This window comes from Oncorhynchus kisutch, linkage group LG9, assembly GCF_002021735.2.
Source record: "Oncorhynchus kisutch isolate 150728-3 linkage group LG9, Okis_V2, whole genome shotgun sequence".
Lineage (NCBI taxonomy): Eukaryota > Metazoa > Chordata > Actinopteri > Salmoniformes > Salmonidae > Oncorhynchus > Oncorhynchus kisutch.
In genome coordinates, this window is record NC_034182.2 from 40,011,704 (window position 1) to 40,036,388 (window position 24,685).

Sequence of the window (24,685 nt, forward strand, 5' to 3'; positions counted from 1 at the left end):
ATTGGCTATGACCCATGCTTCAACAGTGGAAGCCCAGGCATTTAAAAAAATAAAATAAAATGAATGTAATCACAGCCACTGATCGCTCTGTACGAATAATACCCTGAAAATATACGAATGGTGAGAAGATTATAGGGGTCGGTGTAATACTGGGGGTGACCTATTCTGTATAGCCTGCTGCTGGTAGGGTGAGCCCATAGACGTGAATAGAGATCTCATCTTTATCTGAGCCTTTATGGCGTCTGACCACAGCGTCGTCAAGGCTATCCTCAATTTTAAAGTAGTCATTTTTCTTCATCTTTTACGCTTTTTTTAAAAACACAAACTTAATATTGGTGATTTAAATATATATATATATATATATATATATATATTTTTTTTTTTGTAAATGTCCTGAACCAAATGAATCTATTTGTGATAAAGCTTCAAGCTATTGACAAACCATAGACAACCCAATTTGAAGAATCCCCACCCAGTTAACACATTTAAAATCGGTGGAAGCCCTCAGTGGCGATGTCCATGCTAAAACGGGGTCTATCCATCTAGAGATCTGTCTCTATTGGTGAGCTGGAGCTTGACTTCTCCATTCGCTGCTGGAGCTGACCCTGGGTTACTTTGGAAACAAAATGCTGAGACACAGGTGAAGGGACTGGAGGAGTGTGGGAAGGAGGGGAGAAAGATGTTTGCAGAGAGGAAGAGGGACTTTAAGGTCCTGGAATGTTTGGAGGGATAAATCCCACATGTTGACCCCTGCTGCGCTGACGTTCCAATGACTCCAATCTGACTTGGATTAGGCCTAGGGCCTACTTCACGGGACGACCCCCCCCCCCCCCCCCCCCCTCCCTAGCCTGCCACTCTCCCCCCCCCCCCCCTAGCCTGCCATTCTTCCCCCCCCTAGCCTGCCACTCTTCCCCCCCCTAGCCTGCCACTCTTCCCCCCCCTAGCCTGCCACTCCCCCCCCCCCCCCCCTAGCCTGCCACTCCCCCCCCCCCCCCCCCTAGCCTGCCACTCCCCCCCCCCCCCCCCTAGCCTGCCACTCCCCCCCCCTAGCCTGCCACTCTTCCCCCCCCCCCCTAGCCTGCCACTCTCTTCCCCCCCCCTAGCCTGCCCCCCCCCCCTAGCCTGCCACCCCCCCCCCCCCCTAGCCTGCCACCACCCCCCCCCCCTAGCCTGCCACTTCCCCCCCCCCCCCCCTAGCCTGCCATTCTCTCTCCCCCTGCCACTAACCCCCCCCCTAGCCTGCCCCTCTCTCCCCCCCCCTATCCTGCCACTCTCTCCCCCCCCCACCCCTAGCCTGCCACTCTTGGCCCCCCTAGCCTGCCACTCTTGGCCCCCCTAGCCTGCCACTCTTGGCCCCCCTAGCCTGCCACTCCCCGCCCCCCTAGCCTGCCACTCTTGGCCCCCTGAGCCTGCCACTCTCCTCCCCCCCCCCCCCTAGCCTGCCACTCTCCCCCCCCCCCCCCCCCAGCCTGCCACTCCCCCCCCCCTCTAGCCTGCCACTCTCTCCCCCCCCTCTAGCCTGCCACTCTCTTCCCCCCCCCTCTAGCCCTGCCACTCTCTCCCCCCCCCTATCCTGCCACTCTCTCCGCCCCCCCTATCCTGCCACTCCCCCCCCCCCCCCCTAATCCTGCCACTCTCCCCCCCCCCTCTAGCCTGCCACTCTCCTCCTCCCCCCCCTCTAGCCTGCCACTCTCTGCCTGCCCCCTCTAGCCTCCCTCCCCCCCCCTCTAGCCTGCCACTCACTCCCCCCCTAGCCTGCCACTCCCCCCCCCCTAGCCTGCCACTCTTTCCCCCCCCCCCCCTAGCCTGCCACTCTTTCCCCCCCCCCCCAGCCTGCCACTCTCTCCCCCCCTACCCTGCCACTCTCTCCCCCCCTAGCCTGCCACTCTTCCCCCCCCACCCCTAGCCTGCCACTCTTCCCCCCCCACCCCTAGCCTGCCACTCTTCCCCCCCACCCCCTAGCCTGCCACTCCCCCCCCACCCCTAGCCTGCCACTCCCCCCCCCCCCCCCCCCTAGCCTGCCACTCTCTCTCCCCCTCCTACCCTGCCACTCTCTCTCCCCCTGCCACTAACCCCCCCCCTAGCCTGCCACTCTCTCCCCCCCCCTAGCCTGCCACTCTCTCTCCCCCCCTAGCCTGCCACTCTCTCTCCCCCCCTAGCCTGCCACTCTCTCCCCCCCTACCCTGCCACTCTCTCTCCCCCTCCTACCCTGCCACTCTCTCTCCCCCTGCCACTAACCCCCCCCCCTAGCCTGCCACTCTCTCTCCCCCCCTAGCCTGCCACTCTCTCTCCCCCCCTAGCCTGCCACTCTCTCCCCCCCTAGCCTGCCACTCTCTCCCCCCCCTACCCTGCCACTCTCTCCCCCCCTACCCTGCCACTCTTGGCCCCCCTAGCCTGCCACTCTTCTCCCCCCCTAGCCTGCCACTCCACCCCCCCCCCCCCCCCCCCCCCCCCCCCCCCCCCCCTGCTGCAGCTCCTGTGGTGGTGTTAGATTGTAATGTTTCCTCTCACCTGCAGGGCTGGTATCTACCCACGTCTCTGTTCTGTCTCTGTGCATAAACACACTCTGTGTCTGTACGTCAGTCTCTCTTCGTGCTGTCTCTCTAGTCCCTGTAACCGGGTCGCAGCGTCCTGTTTGGTAGTTCCGCCGCATCGGTGGTTGGCAGGTTTCAGAAGACTGACATTGCCATTGGCAACGTGTTGACACACAAGGTAAACACCAATGCAGCACATCAAATGACAGTCCTCCTGAAATGAGGAAGCTAGTCTGGATGGAATCATTGTTGCTTTGTGTACCGTTAGTTCAGACCAAAGCCTGTAATGTACTTTCGTTACTAGGGGTCAGTCCAATAGAGAGAAATCAGCCCCAGGACTGTTTTTAGTTTTCACACACCGGCCTACAAAGGCTTTTTGTTTTTGCATTATGGGTATTGGGAATAACGGCACATATTATGCATGGGTTATTTGTGCACACGTTTTGTCTTGGCCACACAGAAGTGCCCCCCGAATCCCGTGGAAGTAGGTTGTAAATAGCAGCTGTCGTAGCTACACTCCTCTCCTTGTACTTTTCAAGTGTTTTCTGGCAGTCGTAAGAAGGGACTTGAGCAACGGCACGATGAGTCCCGACCCTGAAGGATTCAAGCCTGTCTTGATTGAACTGTCTTTTTTTAGTTGAGTCTCTTTCTTTCTCTCTTATTTCTCAGTCCATCTCTGTTCAGGTCTTTTTTCTGATTTTATTTATTATTTATATATATATATATATATATATATATATTTATATATATATTTATTTATTTTTATTTTTGGGCTGCTCTTTCACTCCCTTTGTCCATGTCCTCACTCTGGTATTATCTCTCGTCTGTTATTCAGTCACCTCTCTCTGTCTCTCTCTGTCTCTCTGTCTCTCTGTCTCGGTCTCGCTCTGTCTCTCTCTCCCTCACTCCCCCATGATGATTCAGTACCTGATATGTGTGGGCGTAAGTAATTATCTCTCTGACACACACACAGAGGCCCCGGTTCCCTCTTGCCTTGGATTTCAGTGTGGTGTTGAGGGCTGAGTGTGAAGTTTCTTGGCTGTGGGATCGAGAATAAATCATATCTGACGTATTTGGACTTCGACACTGTTTCTCTTTTATCATGGACACGGAGAAACAGTCTCTCTCTCTCTCTCTCTCACACCATCACACACACACACACACCCACACACACACCCACACACACACACACTATCACACACAACATCACCATCACACTTACCATCACACACATCATCACACCATCTCACACACACCATCTCACACACACCATCACACCATCTCACACACACACCATCACACCTTCTCACCCACACCTACTTCAATCCGACACTGATGCGCAGAGACCGAGAAACAAGCACTAGTTATTTCTTTAGGTCTGTTTGGTTTCGGTTATGCAAAAAAAAAAGAATCACGGTTTTCGGGGGGGGATTCTTTTCTACTTTTGAACCATTTTAATGGGTTGAATGTTGTAACATCACAGAATACAACATGGAATAAAAGTCCCCATGATGGTAGTGACTGTACATTACTGCTGATCACTTATTAACCATTATTCACATTCATTTACTTTAATCAAATATTTCAGTGTTGTGTTTATTACATTCTGGGCGGCAGGGTAGCCTAGTGGTTAGAGCGTTGGACTAGTAACCGGAAGGTTGCAAGTTCAAACCCCCGAGCTGACAAGGTACAAATCTGTCGTTCTGCCCCTGAACAGGAAGTTAACCCACTGTTCCCCTGAACAGGAAGTTAACCCACTGTTCCCCTGAACAGGAAGTTAACCCACTGTTCCCCTGAACAGGAAGTTAACCCACTGTTCCCCTGAACAGGAAGTTAACCCACTGTTCCCCTGAACAGGAAGTTAACCCACTGTTCCCCTGAACAGGAAGTTAACCCACTGTTCCCCTGAACAGGAAGTTAACCCACTGTTCCCCTGAACAGGAAGTTAACCCACTGTTCCCCTGAACAGGAAGTTAACCCACTGTTCCCCTGAACAGGAAGTTAACCCACTGTTCCCCTGAACAGGAAGTTAACCCACTGTTCCCCTGAACAGGAAGTTAACCCACTGTTCCCCTGAACAGGAAGTTAACCCACTGTTCCCCTGAACAGGAAGTTAACCCACTGTTCCCCTGAACAGGAAGTTAACCCACTGTTCCCCTGAACAGGAAGTTAACCCACTGTTACCCTGAACAGGAAGTTAACCCACTGTTACCCTGAACAGGAAGTTAACCCACTGTTACCCTGAACAGGAAGTTAACCCACTGTTCCCCTGAACAGGAAGTTAACCCACTGTTCCCCTGAACAGGAAGTTAACCCACTGTTCCCCTGAACAGGAAGTTAACCCACTGTTCCCCTGAACAGGAAGTTAACCCACTGTTCCCCTGAACAGGAAGTTAACCCACTGTTCCCCTGAACAGGAAGTTAACCCACTGTTCCCAGGCCGTCATTGATCACTGGTTAAATAAAGGTAAAATATAAATAAAACATTCGTTTTATATGATTACTTTATTTTAGTCCAAGTCACGCAATGCATTATGGTCATTGTAGTTAATCAACACATTTTTGTTGTGCCCTGGACTATGTAGAATATTGGCATGTTGTTAACAACTCTCTACTTCATGGCACAGTTTGGGCTTGATCTGATTTGTCTCTAGAGAAACTGCGCATGAGAAACGCAAAACAAAATATAATTGAACCGACGTTGGTCAATTAGTTTGAATCATTGAACACCCATTGTAAACATATACAGTGGGGCAAACAAGTATTTAGTCAGCCACCAATTGTGCAAGTTCTCCCACTTAAAAAGATGAGAGAGGCCTGTAATTTTCATCATAGGTACACTTCAACTATAATTGCTCCCACAGTTGATTTCTTCAAACCAAGCTGCTTACCTATTGCAGATTCAGTCTTCCCAGCCTGGTGCAGGTCTACAATTTTGACAGCTGTTTGGTCTTGGCCATAGTGGAGTTTGGAGTGTGACTGTTTGAGGTTGTGGACAGGTGTCTTTCATACTGATAACAAGTTCAAATAGGTGCCATTAATACAGGTAACGAGTGGAGGACAGAGGAGCCTCTTAAAGAAGTGACAGGTCTGTGAGAGCCAGAAATCTTGCTTGTGTGTAGATGACCAAATACTTATTTTCCACCATAATTTGCAAATAAATTCATAAAAAATCCTACAATGTGATTTTCAGGATTTTTTTTCTCTCCTAATTTTGTCTGTCATAGTTGAAGTGTACCTATGATGAAAATTACACCTCATCTTTTTAAGTGGGAGAACTTGCACAATTGGTGGCTGACTAAATACTTTTTGCCCCACTGTATGTGGATGTCTGAACTTCTTGTTAATCGAATTAGAATATTTGTAGCTACTTATATTAAACTTAAAATAATTGACTACTGAAAAACGCATCCTGTGGCTCTTCAAATAGCCCCCGGTATAAAGGTGTACTGTACATTCGGAAAGTATTCAGACCCCTTGACTTTTTCTTCATCTTTGTTACGTTACAGCCTTAGTCCAGAATTTATTAAATTGTCCCCCCCCCCCCCCCCCCCCCCATAATGACAAAGCAAAAACTTTTTTTGTTTTTTATGTTGCAAATGTATTAATGATTAAAAACGGATCACATTTTACATATGTTTTCAGACCCTTTACTCAGTACTTTGAAGCACCTTTGGCAAGGATTACAGCCTCAAGTCTTCTTGGGTAAGACGCTACAGATGGGAGACCTCAGACGTGACGTTTGGCATTCAGGCCAAAGAGTTCTATCTTTGTTTTTTTATCAGACCAGAAATATCTTGTTTCTCGTGTTCTGGGAGTCCTTTAGGTGCCTTTTGGCAAACTCCAAGCGGGCTGTCATGTGCTTTTTACTGAGGACTGGCTTCCATCTGGCCACTCTACCATAAAGGCCTGATTTGGTGGAGTGCTACAGAGATGGGAGAAGCTTCCAGAAGGGCAGCCATCTCCACAGAGGAACTCTGGAGCTCTGTCAGAGTGACCATCGGGTTCTTGGTCACCTCCCTGACCAAGGCCCTTCTCTCCTGGCTGGGCGGCCAGCTCTAGGAATAGTCTTGGTGGTTCCAAACTTCTTCCATTTAAGACTGACACAATCCTGTCTCGGAGCTCTACAGACAATTCCTTTGACCTCATGGCTTGGTTTTAACTCTGACACGCACTGTCAACTGTGGGACCTTTTATATAGACAGGTGTGTTGCCTTTCCAAATCATGTCCAATCAATTGAATTTACCACAGGTGGACTCCAATCAAGTTGTAGAAAACATCTCAAGGATGAGCAATGGAAACAGGATGCACCTGAGCTCCATTTCGAGTCTCATAACAAAAGGTCTGAATATTTCTGTAAATGTATAAATTAGCAAAAAGTTCTAAACCTGTTTTTGCTGTGTCATAATGGGGTATTGTGATGTCATAATGGGGTATTGTGATGTCATAATGGGGTATTGTGATGTCATAATGGGGTATTGTGATGTCATAATGGGGTATTGTGATGTCATAATGGGGTATTGTGATGTCATAATGGGGTATTGTGATGTCATTATGGGGTATTGTGATGTCATTATGGGGTATTGTGATGTCATTATGGGGTATTGTGATGTCATTATGGGGTATTGTGATGTCATTATGGGGTATTGTGATGTCATTATGGGGTATTGTGATGTCATTATGGGGTATTGTGATGTCATTATGGGGTATTGTGATGTCATTATGGGGTATTGTGATGTCATTATGGGGTATTGTGATGTCATAATGGGGTATTGTGATGTCATTATGGGGTATTGTGATGTCATTATGGGGTATTGTGATGTCATTATGGGGTATTGTGATGTCATTATGGGGTATTGTGATGTCATTATGGGGTATTGTGATGTCATTATGGGGTATTGTGATGTCATTATGGGGTATTGTGATGTCATTATGGGGTATTGTGATGTCATTATGGGGTATTGTGATGTCATAATGGGGTATTGTGATGTCATTATGGGGTATTGTGATGTCATTATGGGGTATTATGTGTATTTTGAGTGGGGGGCGGGGGGGGGGAAATGAATTTCATACATTTTTAGGTTAAGGCTGTAGCGTAACAAAATGTGAAAGGGTCTGAGTACTTTCCAAATTCACTGTGTATGGTATACCTCCCAAGCCTAATTGTCTATTTATGTGCAGGCCTGCATCCTTTTCCATTATCCAGTCATTTCAATGAAGCTGATACTGTTCACATTTGAACACGAGGTTGTTTTGGGCAGTGACTTGACTGGCTATGTAACTTCCTCCTATCTCTCTCGCTCGCTCTGACTTGTCGTCAGTGGTGTAATATGAGACTGGGTCGAGGTCTTTGTGTGGGGAGGTGACACAGACAAGGCTCCCTCTTACCTCATGCATTAGGTGTTCATCATATCAGTACCAAAGCTGATTTTCATCAAGGTTTGCTCCCCCTTTTAGTACCCATGTTTTGACTGCTAGGGGTCAGGAGGTCAACGCCTCTCAGAGACATGAGTGATTTCAGTCCCCTTATTTTAGTTGTTTTTGCTACACCCATCCACCTATAATTAGTTTTTAAAATTATGAACCCATTGTCAACTAATAGTTTAGAATAACGGTTAGACTTGGACTGTTGTTTTTAACAAGGCTGTGTAATTGAATTAGCATCGTGGATGGTCTAGACGTGCTGCTGTGTGAATGTTTTGTTTCAGAGCGAGTGAAAAGGTTTTAAGCCAACCTAGCTCATTTCAGGTTGATAGGGGGTTTGAGGGCCAGTCATATGTGACCTTGGTGTTGAGTCATCACAATATCTGCTTCATCACCATGGTTACGCAGTTTGGGGTCATGCAAGGTCGAGCTTAGCTTTTTAAAGTGCCTATAGATTGGTCTGGTTACATGCTAGCCATGTGCGTGTGTGTTTAAGGGCCCAAGGCTGGGTTTCTACTAAGCTAACATGGAGTTGTTTTAAGAAGAAGAAGAAGACCACCACCATTCCAAGGATAATTTGATTAAGAATTTTAGGACCTCTAAGTATGTATCTATAAAAATTTTTTTTTTTAAAGATGTATATATATATATACAAAATATGATGAAACATTGAATTTGGCCTTCACATTACTTCTATTAGCCCATAAAAACACTTTGCATTATATTAATATTAAATATATTTATTATATATATATATATTTATTCATTAACGGAACAAAACGTTACCATTATGAGGTCTTGTGATGTCATTGTGGGGTCTTGTGATGTCATTGTGGGGTCTTGTGATGTCATTGTGGGGTCTTGTGATGTCATTGTGGGGTCTTGTGTGTAGATTGATGAGGAATGTGTTTTATTTAATCCCTTTCAGAATACGACTGTAACGTAACAACATTTGGAAGAAGTCAATGGGTCTGAATTCTTTCAGAATGCTGTGTGTGTGTGTGTATATTTTTTTATGGGAACTAAAGTACTTCCATGTAAACTGGTACCGGGCTACCTTCAGACGAGTTTTGAGGCTTGTGTTCATCCTAGAGGGAAAACAACCATCAAGTACATGTTTGTGAAAGTGTTTCACAGTAAGGTCTACAGCTGTTGTTGTATTTGACGCATGTGACAAGTACAATTTGATTATTTTTGTATATTTTTTCTCTTTTTTTCTTCTTATTGTTGGGTTATATTGTGTAGCCACAACTGTTGGGACAGAAGTTGCCTGAAGTCTGTACCGTGGATCTGCCAAGTCCTCAAGCTTTGAACAGACAGATTTTATTTTATTGGTCATATTGTCGAGTAGCGACTCCGATTTTAAACTCAATAATTGAAATCTTTGGTCTCCATGGAACCCTGTTATTCCAAATGACTTGGGCTTATATCTACTGTTGTTGCCTTAGGCTAGTTGACCACCTCCTCTCTCCAGCTCTGCTCTGGAATGCCAGCCGGATGTAGGACATTTCAATACCCGCTGTCAGCACAGCCAGATCCCATTCCTCAAAAAAAATGAAGCTTTTCCCATGTGTACGATCGTTAGATTGCGGCTGTGTCCGTTGTTCGTTATCGCAATTGGGCTGGGGAAAGGCTGGGACATCTCAGCTACAGATGGGAGGCCTCAGCTTCGAGTGGGACTTGGACAAGGTGTGTGTGTAGGGGTTGCGAGTGAGTTTGTTTTCCGAAACACTTCCTTGCCAAAACAAACAGCAGGACAAAAGCTCTGGAGTGTGAGAGCGGAGTGTCGGTCGGTCCGGCCGGGAATAGGACTTGAAGGGGAGAGGAGAGAGTGCGGGGGGAGGGGAAGAGAGGACAGGGGGGGGGGGGGGGTAGAAGAAGATGGGAGGAGGGGTTTCTTCAGGGGTGAGTGCAGGGACTCCGAGCGAACAGGATCAACACTCCATTCCCCCCTCCATTGTTCACCCAGCCACACTCTAGCAGTAAGACAATGGAGACAGAAAGAGAGCGCTCTCAGCATAGCGACTGTATATACAGTGCCAGTCAAAAGTTTGGACACACCTACTCATTCAAGGGTTTTTCTTTATTTTCATTATTTTATTTTTAGAAAGAGAAACTATGAACACATATGGAATGTAGTAACTAGAAACGTGTTTAAACAAATCAAAATAGATTTTTAGATTCTTCAAAGTAGCCACCCTTTGCCTTGACACTTTTGCACACTCTTGGCATTCTCTCAACCAGCTTCACCTGGAATGATTTTCCAACAGCCTTGAAGAAGTTATCATATGCTGAGCACTTGTTGGCAGCTTTTCCTTCACTCTGCGGTCCAACTCATCCCAAACCATCTCAATTGGGTTGAGGTCGGGTGATTGTGGAGGCCAGGTCATTTGATGCAGCACTCCATCACTCTCCTTCTTGGTCAAATAGCCTTTACACAGCCTGGAGGTGTGTTGGGTCATTGTCCTGTTGAAAAACAAATGATACTCCCACAAATAGCATTGTGTATCAATGCCAAATGCTGTGGTAGCCCTGCTGGTTAAGTTTGCCTTGAATTCTAAATAAACCGCAGACTGTGTCACCAGCAAAGCACTCCCACACCATAACACCACCTCCATGCTTCACAGTGGGAACCACACATGCAGAGATCATCCATTGACCTTGTGTGTTTGGGGTCATTGTCCTGTTGAAAAACACATGATAATCCCACTAAGCGCAAACCAGATGGGATGGTGTTTTACTGCAGAATGCTAGATACATTCTAAATAAATCACAGACAGTGTCACCAGCACAGCACCATAATACCACCTCCTCCATGCTTCATGTGGGAACCGCACATGGAGAGATCATCCATTCACCTACTCTGCGTCTCACCAAGACATGATGGTTAGAACCACAAATCTCAAATTTGGACTCAGACCAAAGGACAGATTTCCACCAGTCTAATGTCCATTGCTCGTGTTTCTTGGCCCAAGCAAGTCTCTTCTTCTTATTGGTGACCTTTAGTAGTGGTTTCTTTGCAGCAATTCAACCATGAAGGCCTGATTCACGCAATCTCATCTGAACAGTTGATGTTGAGATGTCTGTTACTTGAACTCTCAATCATTTATTTGGGCTGCAATCTGAGGTGCAGGTAACTCTAATGAACTTATCTTCTGCAGCAGAGAACTCTGGGTCTTCCTTTCCTGTGGTGGTTCTATGAGAGCCAGTTTCATCATAGAGCTTGATGGTTTTTGCGACTACTTGAAGAAACTTTTCAAAGTTCTTGAACATTTACCAATTTACTGACCTTCATGTCTTAAAGTAATGATGGACTGTCGTTTCTCTTTGCTTATTTGAGCTGATCTTGACATAATATTGATGTATCCCTATTTGATGAAAGACTATCTTCTCTATTCCACCCTACCTTGTCACAACACAACTGATTGGCAAACGCATTAAGAAGGAAATAAATTCCACAAATGTAACTTTAAAAAAAAATTTTTTTTAGAAGGCACACCTGCTAATTGAAATGCATTCCAGGTTACCCCATGAAGCTGGTTGAGAGAATGCCATGAGTGTGCAAAGCTCTCATCAAGGCAAAGGGTGGCTACTTTGAAGAATCTCAAATATAACATATATTTAGATTAATTTAACACTTTTATTGTTTGTTGGTTACTACATGATTCCATATGTTATTTCATAGTTTTGATGTCTAAACTATTATTCTACAGTATAGAAAATTGTAAAAATAAAGAAAAACCCTGGAATGAGTAGATGTGTTAACTTTTGACTGTTAACGTTGCTGTATATACACTACCGTTCAATTGTTTGGGGTCATTAAGAAATGTCCTTGTTTTTTTAAAGAAAAACAAAAAAATTGGGGTCCATTAAAATAACAACCAATGGATCAGAAATACAGTGTAGACATTGTTAATGTTGTAAATTACTATTGTAGCTGGGAACTACAGATTTAAAAAAATTGAATATCTACATAAGCGTACAGAGGTCCATTATCAGCAACCATCACTCCTGTGTTGTGTTAGCTAATCCACGCTGTGTTAGCTAATCCACGCTGTGTTAGCTAATCCACGCTGTGTTAGCTAATCCACGCTGTGTTAGCTAATCCACGCTGTGTTAGCTAATCCACGCTGTGTTAGCTAATCCACGCTGTGTTAGCTAATCCACGCTGTGTTAGCTAATCCACGCTGTGTTAGCTAATCCACGCTGTGTTAGCTAATCCACGCTGTGTTAGCTAATCCACGCTGTGTTAGCTAATCCACGCTGTGTTAGCTAATCCACGTTGTGTTAGCTAATCCACGTTGTGTTAGCTAATCCACGTTGTGTTAGCTAATCCACGTTTACCATCAAGCGTTGCAAAGAAAAAGCCATATCTCAGACTGGCCAATAAAAAGAAAAGATTGAGATTGTCAAAAGAACACAGACAATGGACAGAGGAACTGCCTCGAAGGCCAGCATCCCAGAGTCACCTCTTCACTGTTGACGTTGAGACTGGTGTTATGCAGGTACTACTTAATGAAGCTGCCAGTTGAGGACTTGTGAGGCATCTGTTTCTCAAACTAGACACTCTAAAGGTACTTGTCCTCTGGCTCAGTTGTGCACCGGGGCCTCCCACTCCTCTTTCTATTCTGGTTAGAGCCAGTTTGTGCTGTTCTGTGAAGGGAGTAGTACACAGCGTTGTACAAGATATTCAGTTTCTTGGCAATTTCTCAGTATTTTGTTTCTGGCCATTTTTGAGCCTGTAATCGAACCCACAAATGCTGAATCTCCAGATACTCTGGTCTAAAGGAGGACAGTGGTATTGCTTCTTTAATCAGTACAACAGTTTTCAGCTGTGCTAACATAATTGCAAAAGGGTTTTCTAATGATCAATTAGCCTTTTAAAAATATAAACTTGTATTAGCTAACACAACGTGCCATTGGAACATAGGAGTGATGGTTGCTGATAATGGGCCTCTGTACGCTTATGTAGATATTCCATAAAAAATCTGCCGTTTTTCCACCTACAATAGTCATTTACCCCATTTTAACAATGTCTACACTGTGTTTCTGATCAATTTGATGTTACTTTAATGGACAAAAAAAGTTATTTTAATAAAATAAAAGTGACCCCAAACTTTTGAATGGTAGTGTATTTCGGCAGGAGATACTCCTAATAGCCATTGTAAGGTCTCACACTCATTTGCATAGCTATTGTATTGGACATGTTCACGCTTTCCTGGTTACTGTATACACACAGTGTACTACACATTCTCATATAGGCTACCCCTAGTGCCGTCAGCTACTGGGTGAATCACAAGACACACACACACACACACACAAAGAGTCAGGATTGTGGGTTCCACTGGAATGTTGGCGTCCATTTTAGTTGAGCATGTGAAACTGTTATTTTGGTGAGCATAATGAAACTCCTTTTTATCAGTGGTGTAAAAGTACTTTAAAGTAATACTTAAGTAGTTTTTTTTGGGGGGGTATCTGTACTTTACCTCACTATTTATATTTTTTACAACTTTTACTTCACTACATTCCTAAAGAAAATGTATGTGGTTTCTACTCAATACATTTTCCCTGACACCCAAAGGTACTCATTATATTTTGAATGCTTAGCAGGACAGAAAAATAGTCTGTGTCAAGAGAACATCCTTACTGTGTCTGATCTGGTGGACTCACTAAACACAATCTTCGTTTGTAAGTGATGTCTGAGTGTTGGGAGTGTGCCCCTGGCTAGCCATAAAAATAAACATTTATCTACCACTGTCTGGTTTGCTTAATTTAAAGAATTTGAAATTATTTTTAGTTTTGATACTGAAATATATATTTTAGAAATTACATTTTACTTTTGATATTTAGGTATATTTAAAGCCAAATACTTTTCTAATTTGACTCAAGTAGGATTTTACTGGGAGACTGATGGTGAACATGACTGTGACAAGTCGTCTCATGTCAGTGTCATTGATGTGTGATTGGTCCTTTTTTGTTTCTCATGGAAATATTATTGACAGTGATTGGTTGTCGAATATACCAGTGTTATTGACCGTGATTGGTTGCTGTTGTCGAATATACCAGTGTTATTGACCGTGATTGGTCCTTCTTGTTTCAGACCTTTCTAAGAACCGTCTGTGCGAGCTGCCAGAGGAGCTGTGCCAGTTCATCTCCTTGGAGACGCTCAGCTTGTACCACAACTGTGTTCGCTCCCTCACCCCCGACCTCTGTCACCTACAGGCTCTCACCTACCTCAACCTCAGGTAACATCCCTTTTCATTGCACTCCTTCAGTTGCCTGTGCGTCCGTGTATTGCTGTTCATAATTGTTCTGTGTGTGTGTGTCCGTCCTTGCAGCCGTAACCTCCTCTCCAGCCTGCCCCCCTCGATGTGTCAGCTCCCCCTCCTGAGAGTCCTGATCGTCAGCAACAACAAGCTGTCGGCCCTGCCCACCTCCATACATACCCTCACTCACCTCCGACAGCTGGTACGTAGTGATACACACCCACTACCTCAGGTTACCCACTGCCTCCGGTTACCCACTGCCTCCGGTTACCCACTGCCTCCGGTTACCCACTGCCTCCGGTTACCCACTGCCTCCGGTTACCCACTGCCTCCGGTTACCCACTGCCTCCGGTTACCCACTGCCTCAGGTTACCCACTGCCTCAGGTTACCCACTGCCTCAGGTTACCCACTGCCTCAGGTTACCCACCGACCCACTGCCTCAGGTTACCCACTGCCTCAGGTTACCCACTGCCTCAGGTTACCCACTGCCTCAGGTTACCCACTACCTCAGGTTACCCACCGACCCACTGCCTCGGGTTACCCACTGTCAGGTTACCCACTGACCCACTGCCTCATGTTACCCACTGTCATGTTACCCACTGTCAGGTTACCCACTGTCAGGTTACCCACTGACCCACTGCCTCAGGTTACCCACTACCTCAGGTTACCCACTGACCCACTGCCTCAGGTTGCCCACTGCCTCAGGTTACCCACTGACCCACCGCCTCATGTGACCCACTACCTCAGGTTACCCACTGACCCACTGCCTCAGGTTACCCACTGACCCACTGCCTCAGGTTACCCACTGACCCACTGCCTCAGGTTACCCACTGACCCACTGCCTCAGGTTACCCACTGACCCACTGCCTCAGGTTGCCCACTTCCCCACTACCTCAGGTTGCCCACTTCCCCTACTGCCTCAGGTTGCCCACTTCCCCTACTGCCTCAGGTTGCCCACTTCCCCTACTGCCTCAGGTTGCCCACTGCCTCAGGTTGCCACTGCCCACCTCGCAGGGCTGTCTGATCTCTCTGTTTTCTCTAGGTATCTGTCTCTCTCTCTTTGCTCTAGGTATCTGTCTCTCTCTCTTTGCTCTAGGTATCTGTCTCTCTCTCTTGGCTCTAGGTATCTGTCTCTCTCTCTTTGCTCTAGGTATCTGTCTCTCTCTCTTTGCTCTAGGTATCTGTCTCTCTCTCTTTGCTCTAGGTATCTGTCTCTCTCTCTTTGCTCTAGGTATCTGTCTCTCTCTCTTTGCTCTAGGTATCTGTCTCTCTCTCTTTGCTCTAGGTATCTGTCTCTCTCTCTTTGCTCTAGGTATCTGTCTCTCTCTCTTTGCTCTAGGTATCTGTCTCTCTCTCTTTGCTCTAGGTATCTGTCTCTCTCTCTTTGCTCTAGGTATCTGTCTCTCTCTCGTTGCTCTAGGTATCTGTCTCTCTCTCGTTGCTCTAGGTATCTGTCTCTCTCTCGTTGCTCTAGGTATCTGTCTCTCTCTCGTTGCTCTAGGTATCTGTCTCCCTCTCGTTGCTCTAGGTATCTCTCTTACAGTCTGTTACTCTGGTCTTGTTTACTTTAGGTTCTCTATCCTGTTGTCTATCTTTCCTCTCTTTGCCCTCACTGGCTGGCTCACAGTCCTGTCTTGTCTCGCTCTTCATCTCACAAGTCCTGTCTGTCTTCCTCTCTCTCGCTGTCTTCCGCTTTCTCGCTGTCCTGGATGGCTATCTTAACGCTGTCTACCCTCACTGGCTGGCTCACAGTCCTGTCTGTCCCCCCCGCCCCTCCACTCACCCACATTTCTAACGTACGGCATCTCCCCTCTGACCTATCGCCCCTTCCTCTCTTTACCTTCTCTCTCTCGTTCTTTCTCTCTCGTTCTTTCTTGCATAGTCTTTTGGGGTATAGCCAAGGCCTGGGTTGCCGTTAGTAACTTTTGATGAATTGGTTTTCCTCTGTCCTGTAGGATGTGAGTTGTAATGGCCTGCAGTGTTTGCCTGTGGAGCTGGGTCAGCTGGAGTGTCTGAGAGACCTCAACTTGAGGCGGAACCAGCTCACCACACTGCCAGAGGGTGAGAGAGACACACACACACACACTTTTGACCCCTACATACACCTTAATATACCAGTGGTATTCAAACTTTTTCAGCGGGTCTGTGTTTTTCTCAAAAAATTCTCGCGATCTCACCCCAAATCTAATGACACGATCTTAAAGGGATAGTCCACCCCCAGAAGAAAAAAAAAAAATCGTAACTCATATCAATTTGGTGAGAAGCCCGATCGTCTATCAGTGGGTAGAATAACAAATTCTCCCCGCCGTGATGTAACTTCTAAGTGGTCCGTCCGTGAAATAAGGAAATCCCGAAGGAACTGGTCGCTGGAGATGAGGGGTAATACACATTTTTAATAAAGCTTTTTAAAACCGTCACCTCCAGTCCAGATCACCACATCAGCCAATAGATGGTATGGCCGTACTTGACAAGAACACATCCATCCGTTTAAAAAATTTTTTTTTATTTTTTATATTGTCATGACAAAATATATATTTAGCTTAGACGTGCGCAATTTAAACAGTGTACAAAATGATTAAGTGCTATCTTGCAATGTGCCCCTGTGGTGGGTGGGGGGGTGGGGGGGGGGCTGTTGTCATAGCAACGTACTCTGTATCGCTCTGGGCAGAGGTGAACTGAAAGTCGACCTTGAGAGATTCCTAAATGGATAGGGCAGTTTGTTTAGGGTCGATTTTTACAGCTAACTAGCTACTTCACATGCTGATTATTGACTTTGGTATTATTGTGTGTAGCTAGCTAGCCAGCTATCCCAGAGGGAGAACATTGCATTGTGGGTTTTCTAGTTGACTTGAGCAGCAAAAAAATCTCCTTTAGCGTGTCGCTACCAACCTTGTTCACAGAAGATATTGTCTTCACATATTAGTGTTTTAAGGTTTATTAATGATCGGACTTTGTGGATTACCTCTTTACAATCTGTACATTTTAACATTCACAAATAACCTTAAATTCATTACACATTCATCTCTTATCAAATGAAAAGAAACCAATAATACATTTACTCTATAAAATGTTATTTTTCTCATTTATATTTATTAAAAAACGTTTGTATATTATCCCAAAATTATAATCTGTATTTTTTTTTATTTTTATAAAACAATTTGGCTGCAGTTTTCCCTCGACTGCACAAGTGGTTGTTACCGACTCTGTGTGTCAACGTGTCCCCTATAGCTTTATCCCTCTATACCGATAAGCTACTTTGGTACTTAATCTTATTATTGACCCAAGGCACTAGATCCTGGACCTGTCTGTAATGCCCCAATGAGACTGTCATCCGTTCTTCCTTATATAACACCTCATTTATAACGTACCGCGCAATGCAGGAACCCACAAGCAAAATTAGCGATCCTATTTACTTGTCCAATTGTGGGATTGTAAATCAAATCAAATTTTATTTGTCACATACACATGGTTAGCAGATGTTATTGCGAGTGTAGCGAAATGCTTGGGCTTCTAGTTCCGACAATGCAGTAATAACCAACGAGTAATCTAACCGTAACAATTCCAAAACTACTACACACAAGTGTAAGGGGATAAAGAATATGTACATAAAGATATATGAATGAGTGATGGTACAGAGCGGCATAGGCAAGATGCAGTAGATGGTATTAGTTTTGGAACTGTACACAGCTATATATCAAAATAATGTCTATATATCAAAATAATGTCTATATATCAAAATAATGTCTATATATCAAAATAATGTCTATATATCAAAAACGATCAAAATAGTGATCGTGGTGCCATTTTGTGTTGCTATGTGGAGTTCTTACGTTTGCGTACTGCACATGATACACTACATGGACAAAAAGTATGTGGACACCTGCTCGTCAAACATCTCATTCCAAAATCATGGGGCATTAATATGGAGTTGGTCCCCCCTTTGCTGCTATAACAGCCTCCACTCTTCTGGGAAGGCTTTCCACTAGATGTTGGAACATTGCTGCTATAACAGCCTCCACTCTTCTGGGAAGGCTTTCCACTAGATGTTGGAACATTGCTGCAGGGACTTGCTTCCATTCAGCCATGAGTATTCGTAAGGTCGGGCACTGATGTTTGCTGATTTAGGCCTGTTGTTCGACGGGGTTGAATTCAGGGCTCTGTGCAGGCCAGTCAAGTTCTTCCAAACCGATCTCGCTTTGTGCATGGTGGCATCGTCATGCTGAGACAGGAAAGGGCCTTCTCCAAACTGTTGCCACAAAGTTGAAAGCACAGAATCGTCTAGAATGGCGTTGTATGCTGTAGTGCCATGGAAAACAATTTCATGAATTTTCCGACGAACAGTTCTTGTGCTGACGTTGCTTTCAGAGGAAGTTTGGAACCCGGTAGTGAGTGTTGCAACCGAGGACTGACAATTTTTACACGCTTCAGCACTTGGCTGTCCTGTTCTGTGAGCTTGTGTGGCCTACCACTTCGCGGTTGAGCCGTTGATGCTCCTAAGACGTTTCCACTTCACAATAACAGCACTTACAGCTCTAGCAGGGCATAAAATTGACCAGCTGACTTGTTGGAAAGGTGGCATCCTGTGACGGTGCCACGGTGAAAGGCACTTGAGCTCTTCAGTACGGGCCATTGTACAGCTACTGTTTGTCTATGGAGATTGCATGGCGATGTGCTCTATTTTTATACACCTGTCAGCAACGGGTGGGGCTGAAATAGACCAATCCACTATTTGGAAGGGGTGTCCACATACTATTGTGTGTATAATGTATACATTAGGCTTAAGTCCAACTGTTTCTAACCTAGATGTTAACACACTACTAACCCTGATGTGTTTTCTGTGACCCTGTTGTCAAACAGACCAGACTACCTCAGAGATATAGGTCTTAAGTACCATTTACCAGATCATTTTAACCCAAACAAAACCATACAGTAGTGGTAATCCCCCAGCGAAACAAGTCAGCTGCCTGTGACTGTATGATCTGTACGTTACCAGTATAGCTCTGGCCTCATAGCATCCCTCCCCCCAAAAAAACACTAATCCTGTCCTGAGCTCTTCTCCAACCTCATGGGTTACAGCCACTGTAGCATTGAATTGAATAAAATCATAGTTTAAATAAAAGCCCCCTCCCCTCCCCCTCAATGCTATCAAAACATTGACTTGATAGTGACCAAAAATGCATTTTATTATTTCCCAAGATGCAGTCATTTCCATGATGATTAGATATCTCGGTACTAAACCCACCACCCCCCCCTCTCTCTCTACCTCTCTCTCTCTACCTCTCAGAGTTGTCCGAGTTACCCCTGGTCCGGTTAGATGTCTCCTGTAACCACATCTCCCACGTGCCTGTGTGTTACCGCCACCTGCGTCAACTCCAGACCATAGTCTTGGACAACAACCCCCTGCAGCAACCGCCTGCCCAGATCTGCTCTAAGGGGAAATACCACATCTTCAAGTTCCTCAACATTGTGGCCTGTAAGAGGAGCCAGGAGGAGCTGGAGAGAGCCCTGAGACCTACAGGGTTTAATAGCTGGTGAGAGAGGGAGGGGAGAGAGCCCTGAGACCTACAGGGTTTAATAGCTGGTGAGAGAGGGAGGGGAGAGCCCTGAGACCTACAGGGTTTAATAGCTGGTGAGAGAGGGAGGGGAGAGAGCCCTGAGACCTACAGGGTTTAATAGCTGGTGAGAGAGGGAGGTGAGAGAGGGAGGAGAGAGCCCTGAGACCTACAGGGTTTAATAGCTGGTGAGAGAGGGAGGGGAGAGAGCCCAGAGACCTACAGGGTTTAATAGCTGGTGAGAGAGGGAGGGGAGAGAGCCCTGAGACCTACAGGGTTTAATAGCTGGTGAGAGCGGGAGGAGAGAGAGCCCTGAGATCTATAGGGTTTAATAGCTGGTGAGATTGGGGGGGGGGAGCACTGAGACCTACAGGGTTTAATAGCTAGTGAGAGTTTAGAGGGAGAGTGGAGAGTTCCCTGACACCTACAGGGTTTAATAGCTGGTGAGAGTGGAGAGGGAGAGTGGAGAGTTCCCTGACACCTACAGGGTTTAATAGCTGGTGAGAGTGGAGAGTTCCCTGACACCTACAGGGTTTAATAGCTGGTGAGAGAGGAGAAGAGGGAGAGGAGGAGGAGATGGAGGGGAGCGAGCCCTGAGACCTACATGGTTTAATAGCTGGTGAGAGAGGGGGAGGAGGAGAGGGAGATGGAGGGGAGCGAGCCCTGACACCTACAGGGTTTAATAGCTGGTGAAAGAGGATGAGGGGGGCGAGGAGAGGGAAGAGAGGATATAGAGTTGATCTAATAATCTTTACTTTGGTACCTTTTTTTAATGTAACAGATAATTACATGATGAGAGGAGGGAGATAGCCGAGGAGTCACATGGAGAAAAAAATAGGTCACTAAATAATAACAGATCAGTAAGGGCTTGTACAGCCGCTGACTACCGAGACCTACTACCGAGACCTACCGGCTTGTACAGCCGCTGACTACCGAGACCTACTACCGAGACCTACCGGCTTGTACAGCTGCTGAGTCAATATAAGAAATAATATTAGCCTAACCCTCGCCGATAGTAAAGTACCGTACCTGACCCTCGCCGATAGTAAAGTACCGTACCTGACCCTCGCCGATAGTAAGGTACCGTACCTGACCCTCGCCGATAGTAAAGTACCGTACCTGACCCTCGCCGATAGTAAAGTACCGTACCTGACCCTCGCCGATAGTAAAGTACCTGACCCTCGCCGATAGTAAAGTACCGTACCTGACCCTCGCCGATAGTAAGGTACCGGACCCTCGCCGATAGTAAAGTACCGGACCCTCGCCGATAGTAAAGTACCGGACCCTCGCCGATAGTAAAGTACCGGAACCTCGCCGATAGTAAGGTACCGTACCTGACCCTCGCCGATAGTAATGTACCGTACCTGACCCTCGCCGATAGTAAGGTACCGTACCTGACCCTCGCCGATAGTAAAGTACCTGACCCTCGCCGATAGTAAAGTACCTGACCCTCGCCGATAGTAAAGTACCGGACCTGACCCTCGACGATAGTAAAGTACCGTACCGGACCCTCGCCGATAGTAAAGTACCGTACCTGACCCTCGCCGATAGTAAAGTACCGTACCTGACCCTCGACGATAGTAAAGTACCGTACCTGACCCTCGCCGATAGTAAGGTACCGTACCTGACCCTCGCCGATAGTAAAGTACCGTACCTGACCCTCGCCGATAGTAAAGTACCGTACCTGACCCTCGCCGATAGTAAGGTACCGGACCCTCGCCGATAGTAAAGTACCGGAACCTCGCCGATAGTAAGGTACCGTACCTGACCCTCGCCGATAGTAATGTACCGTACCTGACCCTCGCCGATAGTAAAGTACCTGACCCTCGCCGATAGTAAAGTACCGTACCGGACCCTCGCCGATAGTAAGGTACCGGACCCTCGCCGATAGTAAAGTACCGGACCCTCGCCGATAGTAAAGTACCGGAACCTCGCCGATAGTAAGGTACCGTACCTGACCCTCGCCGATAGTAATGTACCGTACCTGACCCTCGCCGATAGTAAGGTACCGTACCTGACCCTCGCCGATAGTAAAGTACCTGACCCTCGCCGATAGTAAAGTACCGTACCTGACCCTCGCCGATAGTAAAGTACCGTACCTGACCCTCGCCGATAGTAAGGTACCGGACCCTCGCCGATAGTAAAGTACCGGAACCTCGCCGATAGTAAGGTACCGTACCTGACCCTCGCCGATAGTAATGTACCGTACCTGACCCTCGCCGATAGTAATGTACCGTACCGGACCCTCGCCGATAGTAAAGTACCGTACCGGACCCTCGCCGATAGTAAAGTACCGGACCCTCGCCGATAGTAAAGTACCGGACCCTCGCCGATAGTAAAGTACCTGACCCTCGCCGATAGTAAAGTACCTGACCCTCGCCCACAAATAAAGAACATGCACCACACAGTTCCCTTTTCCTCTTGAACATTTACTGAACAATGACATTTTTCTTCAATATTTTATTTATTGAGTATTTATGCCTCGTGTGAACAGTAGCTTAATGTTTTGCTTAATAACAAAAAAATGTCAAACATTAAACCTGAACCTGACACCTTGCGTATGCTTGTATGAAAAATACACCTGTACAATTAGGCAACTACCCTTGAATAATGTATCGAGCAATGATCCTTTTTTTCTCGAGCGTCGAGGCTTATTGAACTGGAACTATAACGCAACAAAGTTTGGGAAAAATCAAAGTACTCGTTGTCCACTTCTGAAGTTGTAATCGCCTACTTTGTCTTCCGCTTGCAGCACTGTTGAGAAACAGAAGTCCACTGTGCCAGGTTTCAGGCAGTCCTAAAGCTTAGTCTTACACTGCCATGTCAGAAACAGATAACAAAAGGGAAAACCTCACTGTATCCTGTCGATATGAATTCCACCAGTGTTATACATTTATGGATTTTTTTTATTCAAACCGCACGCCACCCACGGATATAACCACGGGGACTGCGGGTTTTGAGTCAACCCACGCATCACCAGTGTGTGTGTGTGTGTGTTGAATACTGATGTGTGTGTGTGTGTGTGTGTGGTTTTCATGTCTCCCGGCAGTCTGTCGGACCATGAGCTGTTCTCAGGTCAGTTTGGAGGTTTGGACTCTGGCTTCAACAGTGTGGACAGCGGCAGCAAGAGATGGTCTGGGAACGAGGTGAGACAACATAAGAGTAACACCACAAATTAACCATCTTGCAGTTATCTGTGTGTGTGTGTGTGTGTGTGTCTACCTTGCGTGAAGAACAGTGGTCCTACCATCTGTCGTAATGATTGCCCTAAATCAAGTAGATGTTTTTATACAGACGTCTTAAAACCTTACGAAAGGTCAAATCTCCTTTCCGATCTGTGTCTCCAGTCTGCAGATGACTTCTCAGAGCGGTCCCTGCGTATGGCTGAGCTCACCAGAGACCAGAGGAACCTGGAGGAAGAGGTGGAGGACGACTCTTCCCTCACAGAGACCCCAGACACGGGTGAGCACTCTAACCACTAGGCTACCTGCCGCCCCTACACTCTAACCACTAGGCTACCTGCCGCCCCTACACTCTAACCACTAGGCTACCTGCCGCCCCTACACTCTAACCACTAGGCTACCTGCCGCCCCTACACTCTAACCACTAGGCTACCTGCCGTCCCTACACTCTAACCACTAGGCTACCTGCCGTCCCTACACTCTAACCACTAGGCTACCTGCCGTCCCTACACTCTAACCACTAGGCTACCTGCCGTCCCTACACTCTAACCACTAGGCTACCTGCCGCCCCTCCACTCTAACCACTAGGCTACCTGCCGTCCCTACACTCTAACCACTAGGCTACCTGCCGTCCCTACACTCTAACCACTAGGCTACCTGCCGTCCCTACACTCTAACCACTAGGCTACCTGCCGTCCCTACACTCTAACCACTAGGCTACCTGCCGTCCCTACACTCTAACCACTAGGCTACCTGTCAGCCCCTACACTCTAACCACTAGGCTACCTGCCGTCCCTACACTAACCACTAGGCTACCTGCCGTCCCTACACTCTAACCACTAGCCTACCTGCCGTCCCTACACTCTAACCACTAGCCTACCTGCCGTCCCTACACTCTAACCACTAGCCTACCTGCCGTCCCTACACTCTAACCACTAGGCTACCTGCCGTCCCTACACTCTAACCACTAGGCTACCTGCCGTCCCTACACTCTAACCACTAGGCTACCTGCCGTCCCTACACTCTAACCACTAGGCTACCTGCCGCCCCTCCACTCTAACCACTAGGCTACCTGCCGTCCCTACACTCTAACCACTAGGCTACCTGCCGTCCCTACACTCTAACCACTAGGCTACCTGCCGTCCCTACCGCCTCTACACTCTAACCACTAGGCTACCTGCCGCCCCTCCACTCTAACCACTAGGCTACCTGCCGCCCCATAAGCACACTCGCTGAGGAAAGAGACATGTTTTTTTGTAACAAAACAGGAATGTTATTTTTAGCGACAAGACGGAGCTTTGTTGTTCTAAATCTTGGTCATATCCTCTCTAATGTTATTTGACTAATCGCTCTCCTCTTTCCTCTCTCTCTCTTTTGTTTCTTGGTTTCCACAGTGAATGGGGAGGCCAAGCGGGTGGATGTCATAGCGTCACCGAGGAGCGTCACCGAGGAGAAAGAAGACTGCAGGGCGAATCGTCCCTCTCCCCCCATCACAGCGCCCCCGCAGGTTAGGAGGACACATTTTTAGATGTGTTTTCATAAACTCTTATGAAGAGTGTGTGTCTGTGTGTCTGTGTGTCTGTGTGTGTGTATCTAACAACGACATGGTGGTGTTCTTCAGGAGAACACAGCGGAATCCTCACCACCACCCCAAACACAAGACTCTTCTAGAAGCAGGTGAGACACACACACACACACACACACCACAGGAGGTTGGTGGCACCT

General features: G+C 46.8%; 1 protein-coding gene across 4 annotated transcripts in view; it reads left to right on the forward strand.

Moving 5' to 3' along the window:
- Positions 1-24,685, forward strand: part of lrch4 (leucine-rich repeats and calponin homology (CH) domain containing 4) — a 53,134-nt gene that overhangs the window by 13,291 nt on the left and 15,158 nt on the right. For all 4 annotated transcript variants that reach the window (XM_031832583.1, XM_031832585.1, XM_031832587.1 and 1 more), the window contains exons 2-9: positions 14,060-14,204; positions 14,298-14,427; positions 16,182-16,287; positions 19,511-19,757; positions 22,828-22,924; positions 23,126-23,240; positions 24,355-24,467; positions 24,582-24,637. In XM_031832583.1, coding sequence (XP_031688443.1) covers positions 14,060-14,204; positions 14,298-14,427; positions 16,182-16,287; positions 19,511-19,757; positions 22,828-22,924; positions 23,126-23,240; positions 24,355-24,467; positions 24,582-24,637 — 1,009 coding nt within the window. The remainder of the gene's footprint in view (positions 1-14,059; positions 14,205-14,297; positions 14,428-16,181; positions 16,288-19,510; positions 19,758-22,827; positions 22,925-23,125; positions 23,241-24,354; positions 24,468-24,581; positions 24,638-24,685) is intronic.